We start from the raw sequence: 27,596 nt of genomic DNA, 5'->3' as shown, positions 1-27,596 counted from the left end.
ATTAGATATTGCTTTTTTATATGATATTGATAATTGAACAACGATTAACTAATTAAAAACACAATGAATATTGCGAAAAACGTTCACCAAATCCCCAATGCTCCCAACTTTCCCGCAATACAATAACGTCACGTCTGCGCAAGTGGGTGCCAGGCGGAATTACGTGAGAACTACAAATAAAGGCCCCGATCGGGATCAATGCTAGAACCCCGTGTTAGTTTTATTCAATTTGAGGTAGTGTTGTTCGACAATCGACTGTATATCGATTATTATTATCAGCCTGTATGATTCCTGTTCGGCGCGTCCTTGCCGCGGAGGTGGCGCCTCTTACTTCAGTAATCAGGCTGAGTTCGAATAAGGACCCAGACCTACGGGGTATAACGTAGAACCCTTGCCCAGGGATACCGGTGATGATCTCAACGGTTGCAGAGGCGAAGATGGGAGCCATCGGTACGGCAATGCAGGACGGAAGGGGCAAGTCACAGGGACTGTAACCTGGAATCTGACAGAGGGCAGCAGTAACTGTCAGTACTATTCAGAGGCGGAGGACAGGATTCCTAGTATGGCTTTGTAATAGACTACTCTGGGCGCCATCCCACTTGCGTCAGACAGAGTACTGCGGGGCGGAAGGCAAGAGGGAAACCACTGCCCTATTTGTCCCTAAAAAAGAAGCATGGAAAATGCTGCATCGACAAGAGCGTGGCTCTTAAATTGATGATGATGATGATGATCCCACTGCTGGGATAAGGCCCCAACTCTTTTCAAGTAGCCCGGTTCTGTGCGAGCTCTATTCAGTTTTTTCGATAACCGTCGGGATCATCGCGCCATCGTTTTCAGGGTCTACCACGTCTATGGTGTCCGTCCTGTGGTACCCAGTGCGTGATGATCTTTGTTCATCGTTCGTTTGTGAATCGGTTAATAGTCGATTATTTTCTAAGCCCCTAAGTAATCTAAATAACGATATGATACTATCGATATTGAAAATTCTAAAATTATATCGATTATTAATATAATCTAATACTAGTAGTTGAAACACTATCGATTATGTCAATATAATTGATTATATCAAAACAATTGATGATCGATTATATTTAAATAATCGATCGTTGCAATAATAATCAATTTAATCTTTCAAATACTATCGTATTGCAATTATTTTACAATCGATATAATCATAGAGATACAAATTGTAGAGTTTACAATACAGATAGTATCAATATAATCGTATCGATACTATCGATACATAAATACATACATAAATAGCCTATATACGTCCCACTGCTGGGCACAGGCCAACACACACACACCCGCACGCACGCACACACTCTATCACGCGCACTATCGATACACATATCAATATTTTGGTTTTTGAGGGGTAAATCATCGACTATACGATAATCGATTACTAGCCAACACTAATTTTATTTGAGGCTTTCCACTTAGCCAATGTACACCTGAGACGATCTGAGGAGCTAGCGAAGTGGCAAACGTTGCTATTTCTGTCTCATATAACATGCGTGAAGGAGATTTCACACCAATAACATGTTTGATTCACATAGTATGGGTTTTTTAGATCGGCCTTCTGATCTGTTACTGCTTTATTTGTGACGTAAATTGTTGTACTAACAGGAGTCCGTGTATACTCAGTGAACCAGTAACGTGAGTAACTGGCCAAAATACTCCAGCGTAATACTTGTTCCCTCCATGTTGTACTAACAACGTAATTTGGCAAGGAAAGTAGGCATTATACATTGTTTTAAGTTTACGCGGTTATTATCATAATTAAGCGTTTGAAATAGGGATATGAGACTCCCGATATTTCGACAATGTTGCAAGTGCCATGATCACGGGATGACTGATGAGATTGGAGTGGAGTACCTACTCCACTCCAATTATGGATCTACCTAGATCCATAATTTTCTACGGGCAGACATGTCTGTCTACCCTATTTCTTTGCCGCTTGTTTATGTATTTGATATCGGCATGTTCGGAACCATCTGAACTCGCACAAAACTCACTACGACAAACCGCACTCACTGTGTCCTCCCGTTTTGTCACCACATTAGGCCGTTTTAAGCTTTTTACAACACCTTCTACTGGATTCCACATGCTTGATAATTTGAACCCGTCTTCCCTATTGATTTTTTTCCCTATTTCAAACGCGGTAAGAACCCGTTATTACGTTTTTTAATTATAAAGTAGGCATTTTTAGCGAGATAATAAAAATCAGGATTTTAGTGAAATAACTGACAAAAAAATTAAGTTAATCACTCCCATCTTAGACAAAGCTTTTTTCCCGAAAAAGTTAACTAAGTACATTATTATTTAGTAATTCATTTGACTAGTTTCAAATTTGAATAGTTACAAAACATTAAATTATTATGGAATTTGTATGAAATAGCACACTGACGTCATAGACAAACGTGATAAAATGTCGGACTTATTATTAAGTTTTTCTTGATTAAAATTCAATAATAAGATAAATAGAAAAAAATACATTTTTCGTTAGTTTTAGATCTGTTTTTATTTAATAAAATGCATTTCAACCCGTATAGTTTAACCCGTGTCCGGCGAGCTAAACCTTCATTATTATACTTGGAGCGTATAAACAGGGAGTAATGGGACAAACATGCATAGAAATGATTCGCGTACGATGATTGATGACCACGAACGTGTACGTCATAATATATGATAGTGCCTACAACCACTCCTATTTCTAAAGCCTAATATATTAAAACCAGTAAAGTGTTTTACAGTGTGACTGATCAGAATTAAGTCACAGACGCAGACCAAAGCGGCGACACAGTTCAATCGTGAATCAATCGGCGTGTTCCCACCCTACCTCCGGCAAGCCGGCAACCGAACTACGTCACCACTTCCGTCTAATCCACCGTCCGATATACTGCGTTTTCACATAACGTAGATGTAAATCCATTGTCTCATAATTTATTATAACCAGTATTGTTGTGAAAAGTTTATTAGAGTGCTTTAAATATCATACTTGAGCGTTATCATTTATCGCCACCCAGAAGAAGCCCATACATTCGTGATAACCATACACACATACCTACATCTTCAAGCAAAGAATTCATACAATCATTGTTCAGAGGAAGTCAATCCAGCAGATGGTCAGGATTTAAGGAACCACATCCACCAATCAATGGTCCTTCGAGACGGATTAATCTTTGGAAGAAGATTTGAAAGATAAATCAGCGAATTATATAGCGTGGAGAATACCGTAGCTAAGTACCCACTTGTGCTACAAGCAAGTAAGAATCAGCCTTAATTTATGAATAGTCAGATACCGTGAACTGAAGTGAAGTAGTTAAAGTGAGCCCGTCCAATAATATTAAGTTACCTATTTCTATTAATTCACATTATAAGAGGTAATTAACCAGTTATATTCCTGGTAATTTGATTTAATATTAATTTCTAATTATTACATTAATTTATGTGCAATAACCACGCACGCATATAGATTACTTTGTTATCTAATTCACTATTATTATAAAACATCGTGAGTTGTTTACAACATAGAAGCGCGTTGATCAGCGGCTACGCGTGACGTAGCCTTTTGTTCTCGTAGCTGGAAGCCGGGCGCTTTGGAATGCAGTTTTATAATGCCTACGGCTTGTTAGTGAATTGAACCCAAAGTTGTTTACTACTTATATTTTATATTGTTTTTAAAATCTAATTGCATTATTTGCTTTTTACGTAAGTAAAACGCAAAATCAGTTTATTTATAGAATATTGATTGGTTATTTATAGATAATCAAATCAAGAATAATTATTATTTATTTTCGTACTTAATTAAATAATTTGTTTAACGTTTTTCATAGCTCATCAGAATGTTAGATTTAAAGGATTTAATTAGAAAACGAGGTTCGCTAAAGGGTAGGCTTACCACATTTGCTAATTATGTAAGCAGCTTAAAGCCTGTGTTGTCTATTGTGCAACAAACGGAATTAAAACTCCGTTTATCCAAAGTAGACGAATTTTACAAACATTTCGATGAAGTTCAAACTTGTATCGAATGTGAGGTGGATGAAAGTGAAATAGCAACACAACAATCCGAGAGACAAGAGTTTGAGAATCAATATTATGCTATTTCAGCCAAGGCTATGCAAATGTGTGAGTGCAATGAATCGTCGCAGAGTGATGATGATAACGACTCATCTGAGGAATCGTATGTTTCAGGAAAGTCTTCAGCGAGCAAAGTGGTTCGCGGCATTAAGTTACCTACCATCCAGATCCCCAAGTTCAGCGGCCAATATGAGAACTGGCTTGAGTTCCGCGATACATTCTCGTCGTTGATACATAAAAATGAATCCATCAACAACATTCAAAAATTCCATTATTTGAGAGCTTCTATGGAGGGTGGTGCTGCACAGGTAATACGATCGTTGGAGTTTTCATCCAACAATTACACCGTCGCCTGGAAATTATTGTGCGATCGCTATGATAATAAACGGCTGTTGCTGCAAAACCATGTTCAATCCTTATTCTGTGTAGAACAAATCAAAAAAGAATCGGCACAGTCAATTCGAAATATTATTGACACATATTCTAAAAATCTTAGGTCTTTAAAAATATTAGGGGAACCTACACAGTCATGGGACACGCTTATTATCTACTTGATTAATTCCAAACTTGATGCTAAAACATCCCGCGAATGGGAAGAACATAAAAATAAACTCGATGCAATCACACTTTCGAAAATGATGAGTTTTTTGAAAGATAAGGCTGATTTGTTAGAAACTATATACATGAATAATAAAACAGACAAAATTAAACCAAATACCGATCATGTAAAGGGCTTAGCTACAGTTACCCAACAATCGTATACGTTTACATGTCCCGTTTGTAATGGAAATCATCGCATATTTAGTTGTGAAACATTTTTAGGGCAAACTGCACATGAGAGAGCAGAGTCTTGTCGTAGACTGAGATTGTGTCTCAATTGTCTGCGAAAGGGCCATCGGGCTCGCGAGTGCAGATTAGGTCCGTGCACACAGTGCGGGCATAGACACAACACATTATTGCATTTTGATTCATCCTCAAAGGGGCAAGTACAGCCACCAGTTGACGCTGCGACGTCGCTCTCAGTTCACGTGACGGAGCCGGTGTTGCTCTCAACGGCGGTGGTATATATTCGAGATAAATACAATGAGCGTCATGAAGCTAGGGCTGTTCTCGATTCCGGGAGCCAAGCATCCTTTATGACGGAGGCATTATTATCCAAGTTAAAACTGAAATGTACACATACACATACGTCAGTGGTAGGCATAAATAATTCAGTGTCTCAGATATCCAAGCGTTGTAATACAAGTATAGAATCCAGAGTAACCCCATACAAAGTCGAGATGTCATTTCTAGTTTTACCAAACATTGCGAATCTGTGCAAGGATAGTGCTCGTATACAGGATTTAAATATATCCAAACAATTGAAATTGGCAGATCCCGAGTACTACAGTCCATCTAACATTGATTTATTGTTAGGTGCAGACATTTTCTGGGATCTTATAGATCAAGGCCAAATACGTCTTGGGCCGCATAGTCCCGTGTTACAATTAACAAAATTGGGCTATATAGTATCGGGGCCCACCAGTGGTCTTGCTCAGTCAATTCATAGCAAAAACCAGGTAATTACTTGTAATATGATACAAAATGATTGCACAGATATACAGGACCAGTTATACAAGTTTTGGTCGCTTGAAGAGACAGAGAAACATTCAGAACCAGTTTTATCCATTGAAGAAAAGCAATGTGAAGATCATTTTATACAGAATTTTGCACGTAATCCAGATGGTCGATTTGTAGTGTCGATTCCACTTAAAATGCCTGAATCATGTTTGGGCGATTCATTTGAACGTGCAAAACAGTGTTTTTTATCTCTTGAACGTCGTTTACAACGTCAGTCACGATTAAGGCAAATGTATACAGATTTCTTATTCGAATATAAGGAGCTAGGTCATATGTCACTATGTTCAAATACATCTAAATCCGATAATAAAAAACAGTCTTATTATCTGCCCCACCATGGAGTTTTACGAGAAACAAGTGAGACAACCAAGCTGCGAGTAGTATTTAATGCAAGTGCACCGACGTCGTCTGGGTTATCGTTCAATGATTTGCAACTAATCGGCCCCACAGTGCAAAGCGATCTTTTCTCGATTTTAATCAGATTTCGACATTTCTCGTATGTTATGACTGGTGACATCGAGAAAATGTACCGGCAAGTGTTAGTTACAGATTCACAGCGATCTTTGCAAAAAATAATTTGGCGAGACGATCCTAGTAAAGAGCTTGATGTGTATGAGCTAAATACCGTCACATACGGCACGGCGTCGGCCCCTTTTTTGGCTATTAGATGCCTGAAACAGCTTGCAATTGAATGCAAGAACCCTTTAATTTCAAAAATTATAGATGAAGATTTTTACGTGGATGATTTGGTAACTGGAAGTCAGTCAATTGAGGAATTAATTAAGATTCGCGACGAGGTTTGCAGTGTGCTATCTACGGGATGTTTTAATTTGCGTAAAATAAAATCTAATATTTCGAATTTTGCAGTCATCCAAGCTAATTCGTGCGTTCCCTTGAATTTAGGCCAAGAAACCGCCAGTACCACCTTAGGGCTTGGTTGGTCTCCAGCAACGGATGAATTATATTTTTCTCAAACAATTACAAGCGATACCCAACCTACTAAGCGATCAATTTTGTCCTCCATTGGACAAATCTTTGACCCGCTTGGTTTGTTGTGCGTATTTATTATTCAAGCCAAAATTATATTGCAAAAACTTTGGTTGCTTAAAGTCTCATGGGATGAGCCGTTGCCTCATCACATCATTACGATTTGGCAAAATTTCTTGTCTGGCTTAACATTCTTAAATAGTTTGCGTATACCCCGCTGCGTGTCTGGACATAATCCGACAAGAATCGAACTTCATACGTTTTGTGACGCCTCACAAGATGCTTATGGAGCCTGTGTGTTCGTTCGGACGACATCTAGCGACGGTATTATACAGTCCCGATTATTATGCGCAAAATGTCGAGTCGCACCGTTAAAACCAGTAACAATTCCTCGGTTAGAACTCTGCGGAGCCTTAATAGCTGCCCGTTTAACTGACAAAGTCATTCAATCCTTTCGATTACCGATTCAAAAATGTGTTTTATGGACTGACTCATCGATAGTATTGGGTTGGTTAAAAACAGCACCCAATAAATTAAAACAATTTGTTAAGAATCGTGTTGCGGAGATACAGGAGTTGTCACAAAATCATACATGGCGTCATATTAATACAGATCAAAATCCAGCTGATTTATTAACTCGCGGTATAAATATGTCTGATATTCAGAATTTGGATTTGTGGTGGAAGGGTCCACACTTTTTCAGCGAAGATGAGAATAGTTGGCCTACTTCTAAACTTGACAAAGGTTCTACTTTTCTACCTGAAGTAGTTACACATTTAGCAGCAGCAAGAGAAGTGAATGATTCAGTCATAGATTTTAATAAATTTTCAAGTTTGCTTAAGCTGAAAAGGTCTTTCGCTTTCGTATTAAGGTTTATACACAATTGCAAGAATCGTGTTTCGGATGCAAAACTGAGCGGTCCACTAGCCGCAACGGAGTTAAATAATTCATTTAAACATTTATTAAGACTATCACAAATACAATCATTTCCAGAATACATAACGTTACAAAATGAGCAAAACCTGTCAAATAAAAATACACTGATAAAATTATCTCCTTTCTTAGATGATGATAAATTGATAAGAGTTGGAGGGCGTTTAAACAATTCACATTTTCAATACGACAAAAAGCACCCAATTTTATTGACGAATAAACATCCAATTACGAAGCTTATATTTACGGAAGAGCACAAACGACTGTTTCACGCAGCCCCACAATTACTACTGTCTTCAATTAGGGAACAATTCTGGCCATTGGGCGGTCGAAACATGGCTAGAGCGATCGTACACAGGTGTCAAAGGTGTTTCAGGATGAAAGCTAAAACGATCAATCCTATTATGGGTCAATTACCTGAGCAGCGCGTAAGTCCTGGTTACCCTTTTCAAACAACTGGTGTAGACTATGCCGGTCCTCTTATTGCTGCTGACAGACGGGGACGTGGATGCAAGCTTATTAAGGTGTATGTCGCGGTCTTTGTGTGCTTCGCTGTTAAAGCTATTCATTTGGAATTGATCAGTGATTTAACTAAGGAAACATACATTGCTGCTTTGCGCAGATTTATTGCACGACGTTCAAAGCCTGTAACGATTTTCTCTGATAATGGCACCCAATTTGTGGGAGCCAAAAATGAAATTAACAATTTTCTTAAACAAATTTCATGCGGTGTTACAGATACAATGGCAAATGAAGGCATTGAATTTAAATTCATTCCTGCGTATACGCCCCATTTTGGTGGGCTATGGGAGGCAGGGGTCAAATCATTCAAATATCATTTAGTTCGTGTGTTAGGAGATTCGCATCTTACATTTGAAGAATTATATACAACTTTGGTTCAAATCGAATCCATTTTAAATTCACGTCCATTGTCACCAATGTCTCCAGATCCGCAGGATCTGAATCCACTTACTCCAGGACATTTCTTGGTCGGGCGACCTTTGACTGCTTTGCCAAGTCCTAGGTTAGACGACGTCAACCCAACAAGGCTGCAGCGTTGGGAAAGAGTTGAGCAGATGCGCCAGAATTTCTGGACAAGATGGCACAAAGAGTATGTGGCCGAGCTACAACAGAAGATAAAATGGCGATCATCGAGAGGTAATCTTGAAGAAGGGACGTTAGTCATCATCAAAGATGATAATCTACCTCCAATGAAATGGTGCCTTGGACGAATTCAGAAGACTTATCCAGGAGTTGACGGAGTTGCCCGTGTAGCAGACATACTCACCAATAAGGGATTGATACGGAGAGCATTCAATAAGATATGTCCGCTCCCAGCAGAAGATAAGAAGCATGTTACAGATTCAGTTGAAAGCGATACTTTCAACGCGGGGGGACATGATCAGAATTAAGTCACAGACGCAGACCAAAGCGGCGACACAGTTCAATCGTGAATCAATCGGCGTGTTCCCACCCTACCTCCGGCAAGCCGGCAACCGAACTACGTCACCACTTCCGTCTAATCCACCGTCCGATATACTGCGTTTTCACATAACGTAGATGTAAATCCATTGTCTCATAATTTATTATAACCAGTATTGTTGTGAAAAGTTTATTAGAGTGCTTTAAATATCATACTTGAGCGTTATCATTTATCGCCACCCAGAAGAAGCCCATACATTCGTGATAACCATACACACATACCTACATCTTCAAGCAAAGAATTCATACAATCATTGTTCAGAGGAAGTCAATCCAGCAGATGGTCAGGATTTAAGGAACCACATCCACCAATCAGTGACCTTAACAACGGTGATAGCAAAAAGAAAAAGACAAAAAGGAAAAAATATAGGGAAATTGTTAACGGTGAGACAGACTTGCAGAAATTGTGAATTTATCTTTAATGCAGTTTTGTTTTGCAGTGTTCAGGTTAGGTTAGCGGACCCTGTGAAAAAAAAAAACGGGATAATGCTGGGGGGAGGGGGGGGGGGGTTAATGTAGTGATTTTTTCACTATCACGTTGCTCAGACCAAATGCTTGGTGAGGTATTTAGTTCATTTTGCGATGGATGTACCTTTGAAGAAGAAGAAAAAATAAATACCTCTCCACCTCTTACCTCTGCCTAGCCCTTTGGGGATGAAGGCGTGATGCTATGCTTATGTAATATAGTGGCTTACCATCCATTTAAAGGGACGAGCAGGGGCTTGTCGTAGCCGTCGCACCAGGCCATAGCTGAGGTGACGAGGGTCGCCAGCACCCCGCGACGCGCCACCGCCGGCCGGAGCCACGCTATTATCTATTGCAACGGAAAATAAAATCATTTATGAATTTCTTTACAGTTTATTGAGCACAGGTAGCAAATATACAAAAAAAAGAAAGAGAACTGTTAGATGAGAAGAAAAAATAAATTGTATTTCTGTGTAGTTGAGAATACGGAAAAGAATTTACATATTTTTATTGCATATTTAACATCTAGGACAGTTAAAAAACAGTAAAAAAGGACAATCGCAATTTGAAAGATACTATTTTCTACAGTCTTTAGTTATAACGTAGGAAAGAAGGGATATTTTAAAGTAAAACATTAAGAAGCCTTAACATTAGAAAAATTTGATTCACTTACAAAAAAGCGTAAGTAAGCGTAGTAATTTAATTCCTTCTACAGTATTTTTAAACACCCTATACATATACGATGTTAAAATACATGCTATTACAAGACATGATTTGACTATTGATCGACAAACATATCACACAGATCAACAGTAAACAAACAAAACATGCAACGAAACCGAAACAAATACGAGCAAATACGGGAACAGTAACGAATAAATTACGACTCCCAGAACCTACAAGGAATAAATAACAATAGTAAGTGATAAAGTCTAACAGTCGAGGTACGCAAGAATGAGCATTTGTTTCGCGGTTCGATGAATAAAGAAGACGTAGGTACTATTACATCGACAGGCGAACGAAGCGTATCAATAATGTTTGTTTTATGGTATTGTTACACTAGAAAAATCGACTTTATCTCTTCTGTGGGTACACTTAGGGTACACTGCTGTTATAGCTGCTACACGCAGACATTTCTCCTTTTATTGCATCCCGAATGTATGGGAAGTTGCCAGACGAAGTGCAACAGCAGATAGATCTCATAGAGAATCGTATGGGCGTCAGGCGTCACACACACAGATGCGCGTGTACGATAACGTCAATGTGTGGTGTCTGAGTAAAACGAGGTCGTTTGTATGAAGTGTCCGGGGTATGCCATTATAACAATTCGTGATCAAGTGGCAGCAATTATACCACTATTTTGCAAGTTGAGGAGTAACTACGACAGGCGATATATGAGTGTATCGAAACTCAAAATATGTGTATTAAAAAAATATTTACGTAGAATACTTTAAGAGAGAGTTTGTGTATACAAAGATGCAAATGACTTGAAAGTTAAGCGACAAACTTGGGAGCCCAAATATTTTTATGAATAAGTACTTAAGCGATAGTTATAGGTTATAGGTATAAAGTGTGTAAGGTGTAATCTACCAGTTTCACCACTTTTTTCTTCCAACGGATGTATCTCTGACTACCCCAATCGGTACACGTCGCGAGCTAATGTTACGTATGTGTTTAATCCACGGAGTTGTGATTGATGATTTAATTTTAGATTAAAGGCTTTGCCTCGTGATGCGATCAAATAGGTAAATAATTTTAGATAAATGCCAATTGCAGACCGTGAGCTAAGTTACTTTCAGCTTAACTCGCGTAGCTGATGCTTTCTTTGACGTTCCATAGTCGTGTGCAGATTGCAAAGTAAGCAAACACTTAAAAAAATGCGTCCGCTCATCATCAGCTATGCGAAGCTAAAACTAACTTAGCGGTTTGCAATGGGCACATTAAACAGTTATTTTTTATTATATTTTTTATTTTTATTCTTAATAGCCTCAATGTCCCACTGCAGGGCAAAGGCCTCTCTTCCCTTTTTCCACTCTTCTCTGTCTCCAGCGCTATCTTTAGGTTATTCGGAAAAAAATACTACTTAGTAAAAATAATGTCAGTCATCTTCAAATATTGGTTTATGATTCTATAAAGGGTGTAATTGCATCGTAACGAAAAAAAATGGGACGTCTATTGATTGTACTAAAAACGATGGTAAGTGATTTATGTCACTTACACCCTGTATAAGTGTTAAAATTATTCAGTTTTATGAGCAAGTAAGCGTTATACTATGTTTACTTTAATGAAGTAACAGCCTTTCTACATGAGAACCCTTATTTTATTAGTCACGTAAAGAACACCTTAATAGGCTACTTGACAACCTAGTCAAATGAGATACTTTTTACGAAACGTCAAAACGAAAATTTTCTTTAGAGTGTGTATGGAAATACTGTCCTGTGACGTCATCAATAAAAGCGGTCAAATATCGTACTCATTGTTACTTAATTCATGAATAAAATTCGAAAATAAGTCGAAAAATAAAATGAGATTGATTTTGATCATCTTAGTCTGGCTTCTATTTGTAGATTTGAATATTCTAATTTATCTTTAATCCAGTCAAGTACCCGATTGTTATCTACATGCGTGAACATACGCATAATTACATTAACGTATGAGATACGCTAGGCATTCAAGTGTGTAATAATCATTGCACATTGCAACGTGTTAACGGGTATGAAGACAGACTTACGCGTTACCGAGCACGGGGATCTTAGCGAAGTTGCAAACGATTACGAAAAACAACAGTTTTTTTTTGACGTGACTTATTGTAGATTTTCCGCAGATGGCACTAACTACTTGGCCGGAGAAAAACAACAGTGTTAGTGTTCAAATTGTATGGGACTTCTTCTTCTATCGTGTGGGTTGTGAGGTGAATTACCAACCCCATCAACCCTGGTGCCAGGGTTATTATTGAGCCGCCATAGGCCCTTGACATGACTCACTTACTTACATCAGTAAGTAATAACCGGGACCAACGGCTTAACGTGCCTTCCGAAGCACGGATCATCTTACCTACTTTTGGACAATCAGGTGATCACCCATTTTTGTGATTTGTCTCCAAAGGGATTCGAACCCGGGACATCTGGATCGTGAGCCGAACGCTCACCCACTGGACCACTGAGGCCGTTGTATGGGGCTGACATAATGTGTCATTTCCATATATTTTTATCCCTGTCACTGTTGTTTTACGTAACCATTTGCAACTTGGAAAAGGCCCGTGTGGTAATGCGTAAGTCTGTCTACATTCTCGTTAACACGTCGCAATGTTACAACCGACTCAAAAAAATGAAGTCCTTATCTCGAGAATGTCGGAGCGAAAGATTTCCCCTTAAGAAGATTTCAGGAACAAATAACCTAAATTAATAAAGCATTAGCCTTTGCACGGAACAAAATGTTTACGAATTTGAAACACGAATATTTTACCCGTACCCAAATTGAACGGAACGGAGTATTTGGGATCAATGGAATTTATGACGTCCATTAGACGTATCACGAGAAGCTTTTATCAGAATTGGGCGTCGTGACGACCATCAATCTTGCTGACGGGCAGAAATCTACTATTGTACTTACCCTAGACGTTGATAGCAAGTTGAGTAGCGAATGCTTTTTATTTATATGGAATAATATACACACTAATCTACGTACACTAATCACATACACATACACCTACACCCACACTAATGCATACCCCTAAAATTTCAAGGATTACATAGCATCACGCCCGTGTTCCCGAAGGGGCAGACAGAAGCATATTTAATATACACCAGCTATGATTAACTTCCATGTAATAGGGGGTAAGCCTGTTGCCATAAATCGGACGCAAATCCCGGAAACCGCGTGATATCAATAATCGATCCAAACATGAAATTAAATTTATACATTCGAATTCAGTGGTATAAAACCCGAGTCGGGATTTAACCATTATAATAACGCCTTCAGGGCGCTGATGGGGCTGCGCCGTCACTGCAGTGCATCTAGGATGCTAGCAGAAGCTGGAGTCGATAGCTTCTCAGCTATAATTAGAAAGCGCATCGCATCCCTGATCCATCGGGTGAGGAGCAGCTCCAACAGCCTATTGCAGACTGTCGCGGCAAGGCTGGACGTGGACAGTGCTATTATGCAGCACTGGACCCGCGTCCAACTTGCCAAAGACACTAAACTATATAATTATTTAATCGATTAATTAATTGTAATTTTTTTACTAACATAGATATAAGACTTTTGTTACTAACAATTACTATGGGAAAACACCCGAAATAAATGATTTTTTTTTTTAAACCCGTGACACTACGATGTAAGTCACGTGTTCTCAGAACAAGGCAATCAAGGAAAAATTGACAATTGTGCTTTGTAATGATGCTAATCTAATCTAGCCTACCAGATCCCACTGCTGGGCAAAGGCCTCCCCTTCCACTTTCCATTTTTTCGCGGTCCTATGCGTACTCCGGCCAGTCCCTCCAGCAAGCGTCCAAGTCGTCACGCCATCTCTTTCTAGGTCTACCACGACGCCTGGTCCCGTCATGAGGCACCCAATGCATGACGATCCGTGCCCACCGCTCAGGGTGCATGCGACAAACATGTCCGGTTCAATCCCATTTGAGTCTGGCGGCTTTTCGTCCCACATCAGCGATTCCCGTTTTTGAACGCAGTGTTGTGTTTCGGACTCGATCAATTCGTTTGGCACCTAACACACTACGCTCAATCGCTCTTTGGCAGACCTTGAGCCTGGACTTTTGATGTTCTGTCAATGACCAGGTCTGGGCACCGTAGGTTTATAATGATTAAAACCTGAATATTATTTGTCGACGTACAAAAGATATAAAAACGAATGAAGATTGAATAAAATGGTCTCTATAAAAATTGGGTAGTTTCCTAGGTCAAAAATAAATGATGAAATTCTAATTACTAAATAAAGACAGTGTCAAAAAGCATTTTACTTTTTCTATTTAATTTTCTTATGAATTTTAATAAAGAAAAATGTAATAATAAGTGCAAAATTTTGTCACGTTTTTCCATGACGTCACAGGTTGCTTTTTCTTACAAATGCCATAGTAATTCCTGGTGCTTGCATAAAATAATATCTGATTTGTAAACTCGGTCAAAGTCAAACCAATGTAGACGTTATTAAAGCCAACACAATGTAGAAAACTGGTTAAATCGTATTCAAAGCACTAACACGACGCCAAAAGCTACGGAAACTTATTTAACAATATAAAAGCTTTGCTAAAAACACAGGCAACAGTTTTAGAGCCGCGGCGTTGTAAACCTAATTTTACCAGTTACCAAAGTTTGTCGAACAAAGGCTTGTTGGGACCGTTAATAGGACTTTATAGCCTTTACTGACACAGCGGGTTAAGCCTATTGATTGACATAGACTTACAAAGCAAGAGTCAACAATGTTTCAATTTAATTCAGCAAATCTTTAACTTGAAAATCGTTAAGGGCTTGCCCCTATTACATGCGACTTAAACATAGCTGACGAGGACTCGATGTCATACACATCTGCCTACACCTTTGGGGATACAGGCGTGATGCTATGCGTATGCGCTTAATGGTAGTTAAATAACACTTTGTCGGGAGTTGAAAACTATTGCTTCATTGCTTTAGAATCGTAAATTGAATCTCTTCACGCTTGAATAGTTGAATAAATCTTAGCAATTTGAATTACTTTCAACTATCATGTAAATTGAAAGCGTTCGAATAAATGTACAAGGGTTATTGACAGGTTTTAATTAACGTTTGAATTGAAAGCTGAAACGAAATGTCTGTTCGTTAGCAAGTTGTAAAATGGAAACAGACCACTTATTCCCGTAGCACCGTTACGAGCCGTAGCTCGTAGTCTGTGAGTGGCAAGGTGAGTGCTACGGAGCATACTTTAATATAAGTATGTAAAGTTAGACAAAGTTATTACACAATTACTCCGAGATTAGACACCTGGGTATTGCACCGTCATTAGAAGCCTTTCCTAGAGAGAAAATATAATATTTAATAATAAATCCAAGAAGCACTTTCAATTAAATGTTATCACGAATTGTTCTAGTCGAAACGGTTCTCACAGGCGATTTTGACTAAAAACTGTATAAATAACTTAAAAGGGATCTAGACTTCAGTTACAGCTAATTAGTTAAAGCCTTTAATTACTTTGATAAAGATTATAATTACTTGAGTAATTAACAAAAATGTTTTGTTGTGTAATTTGTAATTAAATCAACTTTCCTTTTTGTGTGTTGTATTTTATATAAACTTTAACAGGCGTTACATTTAAAACACTTTTAGGCCTTCCAGGTGGCACCGTACACCAGCTCTAGGTCGCAATCAAGGGTTTAGAAGCGCATGTAGGTCGCAGTCTAGGTACGATATCGTCACTGTTTGTACAAGCTGCTGTCACTGTTTGTACTTGGTGTTGTCACTGTTTGTACATGCTGTTGTCACTGTTTGTACTTGGTGTTGTCACTGTTTGTACATGCGGTTGTCACTGTTTGTACTTGGTGTTGTCAGTGTTTGTACATGCTGTTGTCACTGTTTGTACTTAGTGTTGTCACTGTTTGTACTTGGTGTTGTCACTGTTTGTACTTGGTGTTGTCACTGTTTCTACACGCTGTTGTCACTGTTTGTACTTGGTGTTGTCACTGTTTGTACATGCTGTTGTCATTGTTTGTACTTGGTGTTGTCACTGTTTGTACTTGGTGTTGTCACTGTTTGTATGCCGTTGATTTGATTTGATTTCCTTACCTGCGCACCGAGCTGCATGGGATCCCTAGTGAGGATGTCGCTGGCTTTTCGGACGGCACCGTATACCAGCTCCACGTCGCGGTCGAGGATGTAGCAGCGCACGTGCTCCAAGATGCAGCGCAGGTACGATATAGTCACTGTTTGTACCTGTCGGAAGACATTCGTGGGTTAGGTCACAATCATACTATATTTTCATTTATTTTTTAAAATGAAAACAGACAAATAATGACCAGTTTATTCCAAAAAAACAAGAGACGCTAAATTTATCTTTAGTTTTCTTAACTAAGGAGAAGCTAAGGAGTAATAAATGAGTGGTAATTTACGTAATTGAAGTCTGCTGTTATAATAAGTTATTATTCTTCGGCTCACAAAGAAAAGGCATCTTGATAGAAAAAAAAACAATCTCTTCAATAAAAACGTAGGCCTATGATCCTACGAACATGCCAACAAGGTAATACTATCGCCTATTGACAGTTGGAATTAGATAGAAATTCAATATTTTCCCACTATCGGGAAAACTGTCTGTATGACCTATTCTCTGGGTTCTATTTCGGTTGACCTGCCGGTTCTATTTCCGACGTGCCCGCCGCAGAACGGCGGCGAACCGTATCGACAGCCAACAAGCCGCAGATAAAATTGATATGGCTTCGGACGACCCACCTTTGTCCGCTGAAAACTGGTAAATCGCCAATTCGGTACAAAAATCGCTTTTAGCTACTTAGCTATAGAGACGAACTCGGGAATTCGGTAGTGCCATTTACTCTGCCACTTAGTCACGAACATACACATTTAGAAAGTACGGATTCCTTTTTGTTTTTAAATAGCATGATTATTATAGAATATGGTATTGTAGGTATGGTTCCAACTAGTCAAATAAGTTACTTTTTACTAAACTTAAAAAAAAAAAAATACTATGAAATTATTGCTTTCTGAGATGAATTGCTTCGATGTGGCCATTTTAGCCCCCCTGGTTAGTATAATTTCGTTGGGAAATTCGTTTTAAGCGACTGTAGTTTGCAGCAACATCCATCTACAGAGGGACCAATTATGAAAGTACTTGTTTAATGCATTATGTATTTTAATCTCTGAGTGCACAGTGTGGTTTATTTTATTTGCACTATATCTAGGCTGTTATTGCGACAGTTTTGTTTTCAGGTCTGAAGGTCAAAGTAAGTCGCATTATGTACAAAACCGGACCTGGAGGGTTAAAAAGGCCACATCAATATTGTTTTCTCATTGTCTAATTTTAGTGTTGCTGGTTTAATTCCTAAAAAAACGTTTCTGTATGGATGAAAAGCTGATTTCCAAACAGTTTTTACTATGACAGTACTACACAAAAAAAACGCGCGACGTCGAGCCACTCGCCGTAAAGAGACTCGCCTTAGCGGGAATCACCGTTGGGGGAGTCGCTGTCAACGCAACAATTCATTCAATTCATCATCATTTGTGCATTGTACACTCACTTCTATATGCGTAAATGTCAAATTGCAATATTGCTTTTTAGATGAATTGCTTCGATGTGGCGTTTCTGACTCTCTAGATCTTCATGTTAGGTAAGCAGACTATCTGAAAAGGAGGATGACGCTAGGAAGCTGACAATGATCCTCTATTCTGCAGGACCTGTTAAGGGTGTCGGGAATCTAGTCAGTTTTAATCAGATACCTAGAGAGCGTACGTATAGCGCATTCAGTTTACACATAAACAAAACACGTAATTTGAATTATTTCATACATAAATCTTGCATCAAATCAAAAAAAAGAAGTGTTCTTTAGACCTGTGGCAAATATGAGTTCATTTAGCTTAGTTTATCTATGACAAAAATAATAATTTCTATCACCGAATGGTAGCCACACCATCTTACTTACACTTACGCCATCTATTGACGCCGAAATGTATATAGCGCTCGTAGAACGGACGGCCGATGGGATCGCAAGGGTCTCGAGCGACTGTGGACCGGAAAGCGCGACGCAGGTAGACCGAAGACTTCCTGAAGGTCGGACGCCGTTGGGTGCGGGCAGCGGAAGATCGGTTATTGAGGCGAGTCTTGGGGGAGACCCGTGTCTAACAGTTAACAATTTCCGGCTGATGATGGTGATAATATAATACTTATACAATAATAATACTTACAGCAGCAAGCAGGAAGTCAAAGTTGCATACAGTCAAGTCCTTCAGCTTGGAGAAGTCTCCTGCCAGAAGGAGGTGCAGCCAGGACTCTTCCACGTGCCTCTGAGTGAAGGCAGCAGCCGTGCGACTGCCCGAGTGGAACGGGGTCGAGTCTAGCAATGCATCGTCGTCGTCTACGCAACCTGGGGAGAAATAATATTAATATAAAAAATGTCAAACATATTCAGCCATTGTCTTGTCGCAATGTTAACGCAACGCAAGAAATAAAAGTTCATGTCAATCTAAGTACGCTTATATTTTACGCAACTGATTGATCTTCTCAAAAGGCAGATAAGGCAAAAAAATGGTGACATATTTTTCACTTCATTGACATGACGGGACGGGTCTCCATAAAATAACGTTTCGCGACAAAAGCCTTTGCAAATTCGCCTATCTTTTTACGAGAATGTAATAATCAAACGGTATACGGGATCTCGCGTCGCTTTTGTTGAAGATAAAGTACTCTTAGGAAGTCCTTTTGATACATTTAGTAGAGCTTCTGGAGGTGAAGATTTAATAAAGAGAGGATTGCTGAAAGCCTGTGTCTTTAGACGAACTACTCGCGTAATGTGGCAAGGTCGCGTGATGGATAGACACCGTCGTTGATCAATGAGTTAGGAAAATAAGCCGGAGGAAGATTGATGGTTTTACGTACATCGTATATTGATAGGTGGTTTGATGAGTAGGTACGCAAACAGACAGAGAGTATTATTGTTTCTGTTACATGTGTAACGCGTGTTGACGCGGATGGTGGAAAATGAATAATGCAATGTTCATTTGAATCGCTATTGAGAAAAGTTATTTTTAGTAAATAAATATTCAAAACGTTCACGTTGGTCTAACAGAAAGCGCGCTGAGGTATGGGTGCTTAGTTCACCTTGCGATGGATACAAGTCAATTAACGACCTCTGTGGTCCAGTGGTTGAGCATTGGGCTCACGATCCGGAGGCTCCGGGTTCGAATCTCGGAGGGGACATATCACGAAAATCACTTTGTTATCCCTAGTTTGGTTAGGACATTACAGGCTCATCACCTGATTGTCCGACAGTAAGATGATCCGTGCTTCGGAAGGCAAGTTAAGCCGTTGGTCCCGGTTACTACTTATTGATGTATGTATGTAGTCGTTACATGAGTCATGTCAGGGGCTTTTGGCGGCTCAATAATAACCCTGACACCAGGGTTGATGAGGTTGATAATTCACCTCATAACCCACACGATAAGAGGACTACCCCAATTGGGATATATCGATCGTGAGCCTATGTTGATTGTACGTATAGCAGGTGAATGTATACGTTTGTCGTAGTTTGTACGACAACGGTTTTATTATATTTGTTGTGTTGCAATTTATAAAAAAATAATGACATGAACACAGGAATTGGCATCGATGTTTTTTTAATAGCCTATTTATGTCTCTGTTCTCTCTCCAACCATCTTTGTCTTGTGGATAATTCTGACAGTTGGTCCGGTAGGAGTCTAGATCGTTCTTCTATCGTTGCAAACGTCTAGACGTCGACGACCTTGTAGAGTCCAGTAGGATGTCACTTTTCCATCATTTTGGCATCAATTACGACGAATAAATTACATTTCTATTTAATATAATCTAACCTACAAGATCCCACTGCTGGGCAAAGGCGTCCCTTTCTTTGCATTATTGACGGGGCTGTGCGTAGTTCGGTCCCTCCGGCAAGCGTCCAAGTCGGGTCTTTGTTCACCAGTCATGAGGCACTCAAATGACACTTAAGTCCAAAATAAACTAAATTACTGTTCTTACCAGGTTCCTGAGCTTCGGAAGTGTCGGTGTCATCGGCGTCTTGAAGGAAGCTAGCGAAGTGCAGCGCAGCCAGGTCGGAATGCGCGTCCCGCAGCGCGCTCTGAACGCGCACGTACCGCCGCCGAGCGCGTGCGCTCGCCGCCGCCGCGCGCCAGCGCCATGTCAGACGGCCCGATACCACGTTCTCGCAGATTAGGGATTCTGGAGGAAATACGATATTTATGATTTCATAGTCTATTTCATAACCCTCTGGGGTCCAGTAGTTGCGCGTTGGACTCACGATCCGGATGTCCTGAGTTCGAAACCCGGAGGGACATATCACAATAATAACTTTGTTAGCCTTGGTTTGAAAATAAGATGATCCGTGCTTCGGATTGCACGTTAAGCCGTTAGTAGTAAAGGATTATTATTATCATAAGTATACGCTATGTGTAAAAGGTGCCATTTATACCAGAAAATGCGTAGCTGCGCTATTTTTGACATTAATTTTATAAAATGTTGTCATCATACCCATTTTATACAACCATCAGTCTTATATACAAAATTACCCCATTTTCATGCAAGACTGAGAATACTGTGATTGATATTAAGTAAGCTACGAGGAAAAACAACTTTTATATGAGAAGAAAATCAATTGATAGGAAAATATTAATTCAAACTTTTCATATTAAAGTATTACGAAGTAAAATATTATTCTATGAATATTTTAATATTAAGCCGTACTTCAATTTGATATGTTTACATTACATACATACATTATTGTGCAACTTTGTAGCAAACGAAAACAGGGTTTGACCTCGAATTCTTCCGTTACAGGAAGGTAATATAAAAATAAATAATTTACATAAGCTAATGTCACGGTACTTCTGGCGGTACAATAATTTAATATCCCCAAGAGAAAACGTATTTATCTATCTATGTAGTATAAAGCTAAGTGTCACCAGACCGATGGAGTGTGTTCACTGGCGTGCCGTTCCTAGCAGTAAAATGCGCAAAACGTATGTAAAAAGAACTTTATTACCTAACCTTTATTCATATTCTGTGGCCTTTATTCATATATATATATATAAGCAATTCAAGAGCCACAGAATATGAATAAAGGTTAGGTAATAAAGTTCTTTTTACATACGTATATATATATATATATATAGGTTAGGTATGTATATATATTTGTATGTAGTCATATATTTATTTACATGTATTTATTGGTAAGTTGTAATTATAGTTTGTACCCGCAATCATTCAATTTTTACATTTTTTCCTCACCTTATGGTTGTCTGGAAGAAATCGCTTTAAGCGATAAGGCCGCCATTTGCCATCCCAAGTAGCAATCAAGAATTGTGATTAAGTCATATATGTCTAAACTTTAGCTAAAGTGAGATTTATCCAAATCAAATAGGACTTATTAGGACTTCATAAATTCATTTCCTTCTTTAATACTATATAGTTTTCAAAAAATCCTACTTTAGATAATTTAGAATACACAAAACCAAGTTAAGTATTCACAAAACTATTTAGTCTTATCTCAGCCTACTGTTAAGTCTACAGGTATTCTTTTACTTTACTCAGATTATTTAAAGGCTCACTTAACACTAAATTGATTTAGTGAAGTATCAGTTTAGTCTTGTAAAGTAAAAATTGATTGCCTAGATATACTTAAGGCAATTTTTATTATTTGTTGCTCCTATACAAGACTGTTTTATTCGTTTTTGACTACAATAAGTAAAACATAAGAAAAGTCTATTCAATGGACGATAAAATCGAAATAGAAGCAAGCAGAAAGATGGATGAAGTCCAAATAATAAAAGGATCTGGTGGTTTTCGAAGGCAGAATATTAAATACAGAAAACTAACCTGTGATAATGCACATCCCACTGTTTTTGTTAGCGATGCGATATCTTCTTCATTGCCATAATTTTTTTTATATCGATTGGTATAACACAATCATTTAATTTTGGCAAAAAAATCGTAAGTTCCTGTTTTTCAAATCCGATCCAGCGCGTGGCGGCCCAGGTACCTACGTCTCGCACAAATCTTCTCAAAAATGACTAAGCTAGTCTAACCTAGTCTAAGGGCACGGCAACACTACACTATGAAAAATCGAGTTTTATATTAAAACCTGCTAAGTTCAAATATAAAATTAGGTACCTATTAGTCTAATAATAAATAAATCCAATCAAAAACATAGACGTGAAATGAGAGCCAAGTTCAATATTATGCAATGCTTTGGTTGTTGACTTCAACGACAAAAGAAGTGAGATCTCAATGGGTGCCAAGTTCAATGGTCAGTCCTGAAATTTATTTATAAGTAACAGTATAACATATCATATCTTCTTATAACATAAGATAATATATTGTAGCCTAAGATCTGTCTTATTGTAGGTAAGTACATATCTTCGTAACGCGTGGGTCCTTTTAAAAAGACAAATTCAAAACTAAAAGTCGACTTTATAGGTAAAATAATATGCCAGTAAAATGGATGAGAGTTGTGTTGTATCGTGGGCGAAAAGCTGACAACCTATCACTGCTAAACACATGTTCCAACTTGCTTACCTACCCTTAAAGTACTTGTCAAATGTGGCATCAAGTGGTTTTATGATCACTTAGTGCTCTGCCTACCCCGATAGGGCATATAGGCGTGATTGTATGTTATGTTAAGTTAATCTACATACCTACCACAAAAAGACCGGCTGTCATGAGTTTTGATTACTTACTGATTCTTACATCTATAGTTAGGTACAGGCACTAATTAGGTATTTATGTTAAGCGTTCATGATAGAATCTAATTATTAAAAAGTTGCCAGTTTTTTTTATTTTTTCCTTTATATTCATCTAATTACATATCTGCATACCAAATTTTAACTCTCTAGGTCATCTGGAACTGGGTTAGAGTTTTGATAAAAATGAGTCAGTCAGTCAGTCAAAAAATGAGGATTTTGGACATTAATATCTAAATAACCGTTTGAGATAAGCTTATGAAATTTAGAACACTTATATGTATCTCACAAGTCTCAATATATGAGCCAAATTTGATACGTTTATGTGAAATAGTTTTTGATTTATGAGGGGGTCAAAAGTGGCTCCAAATGGTTCGTGTAATAATACACACGGTGCGGCTCGCCAGTTCTATTTCTTGAACTTGGCTTGACACGCTAACGCGTGTCTAGATACTTTTCTTTCTTCTATCATTCTTTCTTTTAATAATTTTAAAAATGTACCTACTTTTAACTAAGCTTTATTCACAATCATAAACAAAACATATCTATTTTAAGTTTTGTGTATGGTTAAATGCATTTAAAGTGGGCATTAGATTTGATTCCTTTATTTTTTAGCTTGATAAAGACATCGGGAATTTGGCCGCCTTTTTTAACAATAATGTTTTAGGTGGGATTAGAAACTACCGCGCACACACACGACGTTAATCAAATTGCAAGGGTTCTTCGTATATACAATATTCAACGGATATTCGTTAATTTTTACAATAATCACATTGTTTCCGTTGGCAATTAGAAGCGCGGTGATCGTACCTACTTTGCGTCAGCGAACCATGTAGGTACCTATGAGAATGTATGCACGGAGACTCATTAGCAAATTGAGTTCATGTTTGTTAGTTCCAATTGTGATAAATATTAAATAATTAAGTAAATCACATTCCTATCCAAGTAAGAACTCAGCATAACAATATTTTTTTATCTTCCACGAGTCGAAAAACTTACCTCTCAAACAAACATACTTTCCATAGGTTTTAAGCTTGTTCGATTTTAATTGTTACTTGTTACATAGATGATTCTGGCACAGAATAAACAAACATGATTTTACGACATTACTTTACTAAATCAAAATAGAGGATCACTTTAGATATAAGAGTTTTAAGTAGGAATTCACTAAATACTTTTTGTCTTAAATTGGTATACTCCTAGACAATTGAAGTAAAATTTATCTTAACTAGTACTTGATGAAGTGCAACTTGACTTTACTTTTCTAAACTGATTCTTACGAAATCAATTGTTTCTAAAGTCTTACTTCATTTAGAAAAATATTACTTAACGCCATTTTGCATTTACAGGAAGAAAACATGTAATATTTTTTTGACAATATTATCGTCAAAAACTGAAGTAAATTAATATATATTCCTGTTGTAGTAACAATTACTGCGTTCAGCTGTCACATATTAATAGAAAATGAATTTCTCTATACTATATGTCACCATTTTTTTTATTTGCTGAATAATCAATCCAAATTTTATTATTATTTTTCTGATATATTAAAGGCCCTTCTGTTTTTTAACACTTTCTATCGATTTTACACGAGAAACAATCATGCGTTTATAATTTCCTGTATGTGAAACGGCAGAATAACCTTTTGTTAAAACAACTTAACAAATATTTTAGACGCCATTTTCTTACAGTCTTCATTTCTTGTGTTAATATAAATGTTCGCCATTATATTCTAAAATAAAGACGCGTGAAGTAAAAATCGTTTTAGTATGATCTGAAGTTTTACTTCGTTAAGTTACAATTGACTCAGTGCAATTCAATCCTATAGTCTTAACTAAGTATTGTAGATATCTTCAAGTATACATTCTTGGTATTAAGTGATACTACAAGAATTCTAAGTTTAGAATATGCAAGAACATTGTCTAAAGTAGGGTTTAAGTCTGACTTAGCGTTGTCTTAAGTCTGTCTTGTATAAGAGTTAAAGTATGTGCCCACTTTTACTAAACTGTATCTTCAAGATATCTTGAGGGATATCTTGGAGACATATAAGACTTATCCAAGACAAGGGTTTGATTTAGTCTACTTGCCTTCAAGATATCTACAATTCTCTTTTAAGACAATCGGTTGCTACTTGGGATGTACTTAGTTAAGAGTCTATTTGTAATTATTTCTTTTTATTTTGGTGCAATAGAGTGTATTTGTATAGTATTGTACCTTTGGACAAATAACACCAGAATAAAGAACAATTTGAAAAAGAAGCAGCCTATTAATATTAAAGAGTAAGAAAAGAAAAGAAAAAGAAAGAAGAAGAGAGTGCGAAAGTAACGGCACATCTCTGAGCGTGTTAAGAGGGAACAGCGCCCAGTGAGAACAAAGTCTCTGAAAGACAATGTCCCATCATAATTTTACAAGTAGTGTAAACACATTTCCAACCCGGACAAAAAGACAAAGTGTTTGACGACCACTCCAGTTTTAACTAACCACTTGGATTTATTGTGTTTACTTTTCATCCGAGTTAACTTAGCACTTTCAACTTGGTAATTGCATTCTGTACAACTTGTTCTAAGTTAGACCAAGCTGTAAAAACTTTGTTTTACTTAGTTTTTGTGTACGTAGCACAACTCGCTACTCACGTCTAATAAAGTTTGTCATTAAGGGAAGTTTCTATACCGAGTTGATGTAAAATTATACTTTAAATGAGCTTCTAAACTTTCACCTGCCAAAGGGGATTCGTATGTGAAAATATTCAATGGATCAACTCGTAGGTCAAAGACCTTTGGAGAACTCCGTGAAAATATTTGCCAATATTTGCTTCGAAAATGAAATAAGAGTAACAAAGAATGCGCACAAAGACAAAAGACTAATATTTTGAGCTTTGATGCATCACATTTATTCATACGAGATTTGTCTTTCGTGAGCGAGTTTTGCTGTGTTTTCTCCTCAAAACTTCTATCTAGTCAGCTTATTACATTAGAACGAAATATGCCATCAGTCATAAACAAAATGACTAAATTGGGTTTTTGTCTTGAAGAAAATCAATTTCAGTACATACCCTAAAATATCCTTGCTTTTATCACAATTTCAATCTTAATACAAAATACTATACAAAGATACAGTTTGAAAGGCAAAAGTAAATTTTAATAGGCGGGGTTATTTCTGAGTAGTAATCTCCGCCAGGATTTCCAGGCATATAGAAGGTATGTATATAGAAAACAATTTCAACAGTTGACTTACTCATCATGTACTTGGCGACGCAAACCGTAGAGAAGTTGAAGTTAGAGTCTTTGAGTGTGATGACGGCATCGCTGTTGCTGGTGGGCATTAGCAACTCCAATAACTCGAGCTCCGTCAGACCAAACTCTGAACATGTGATATAACCTGAAATTATGTTCCAGGTTACTAATATTTTTGATGTAGATATTACACTTGAGGATAATATTTTTGATGTAATTGCACTGGAAGCTAATATTTATAGTGTATAAATTATACTAGAGGTTAATATTTTTGTTGTATAAATTACACTTGCGGGTAATAAGGTGTTATATTATGTTATATTAGAAGAAGTGATTGAACGTTTAACAATCGGTAAAGTATGGAAATGTGGTTTTAAATTCTTCAATGAAAGAGTTACTTTGTCAAGATTGAAAGCCAATAGCTTTGGCTTTTCCTTACAAACAAACGTTTAAGTTAAGATAGACGTAATGACAAGGTATTTACCAGCTAATTTACTAAACGCTTTAGATCCAAACACTGCTTCTAAGTTATCAAAGGCACCATCGATATAGTCTCCATAGCTATTGTTCTCCGAGGTCTCTTCTATAGCATCCAATAGGTAGTAGCAATTCTGAACTTTAAACTTTTCTTTCTGTGCCGGCGTCAGTTGCAGCTGTTCGAGAGATACAGCTGTAGTGCATACCAGAAAGACGTTTCTTGGTAACGACATCGGTAGCCAAGACAACCCTGTTACAATATCACATTCCAAGGGATTGACCCTATGCACGTTGTCGATGAATATCAACAGAACTTCGTTCTCCATATCCTCGCACCTCTTCAACAGACTTTGAAACCAATTGTTTATATACAACGGGTCGAAACTCGCATCTTTTGGCAAGTAACCTTCGGGAATGTTCAGTATTATCGATATTTGTTGGCACATCACTCGCAACAACTCCAAGTTATACGCTGACCTTGGCGTTGACGCCGAAAACCTTATTATCCTCAATATAGGCTTTGGAAAAATTTCCTCGCTTTTTGTGTATAAATGCGTCAACAAAGTGGTCTTTCCTGAAGCATCAGGCCCGTATATTAAAACTGGCGGATGTCGTGTCCGACTTTCGTAGTTCTCCTTAGCAGTACTTAGTATAATCTTAGCTGCGTCTTCAATTTGCTTAACATTAACCTTATATAGACGATTATGTTCTATACATATCCTAAGATGAGTGATGTGTTCCAGAAAAACTTCCTGTAACAAAACGATAAATTTTTGATTAATGTATTATTGATTGGCTACAGTCACCCATTTAGAAGGCAGAAACTTAACTTGCAGGCGAAAGTTTTTAATTAGGTTTTGTGCCTGTGTAATTACCGTTTCAAATTGCCCC

At 37.8% G+C, this 27,596-nt stretch overlaps 1 protein-coding gene across 1 annotated transcript in view; it reads right to left on the bottom strand.

The window, feature by feature from the left end:
• The window catches only part of LOC126367006 (protein qui-1), a 175,984-nt gene that overhangs the window by 42,861 nt on the left and 105,527 nt on the right, over positions 1-27,596 (bottom strand). The window contains exons 9-14 of the mRNA XM_050010355.1: positions 26,713-27,457; positions 26,230-26,373; positions 20,279-20,479; positions 18,472-18,650; positions 16,345-16,491; positions 9,801-9,919 (exon numbers count right to left, since the gene is read on the bottom strand). Of these exons, the coding sequence (XP_049866312.1) occupies positions 9,801-9,919; positions 16,345-16,491; positions 18,472-18,650; positions 20,279-20,479; positions 26,230-26,373; positions 26,713-27,457 (1,535 nt within the window). The remainder of the gene's footprint in view (positions 1-9,800; positions 9,920-16,344; positions 16,492-18,471; positions 18,651-20,278; positions 20,480-26,229; positions 26,374-26,712; positions 27,458-27,596) is intronic.

The sequence above is a fragment of the Pectinophora gossypiella genome, chromosome 5 (genome assembly GCF_024362695.1).
Source record: "Pectinophora gossypiella chromosome 5, ilPecGoss1.1, whole genome shotgun sequence".
NCBI classification, from domain to species: Eukaryota; Metazoa; Arthropoda; class Insecta; order Lepidoptera; family Gelechiidae; genus Pectinophora; species Pectinophora gossypiella.
This window is presented reverse-complemented; position numbering and strand designations above follow the sequence as displayed.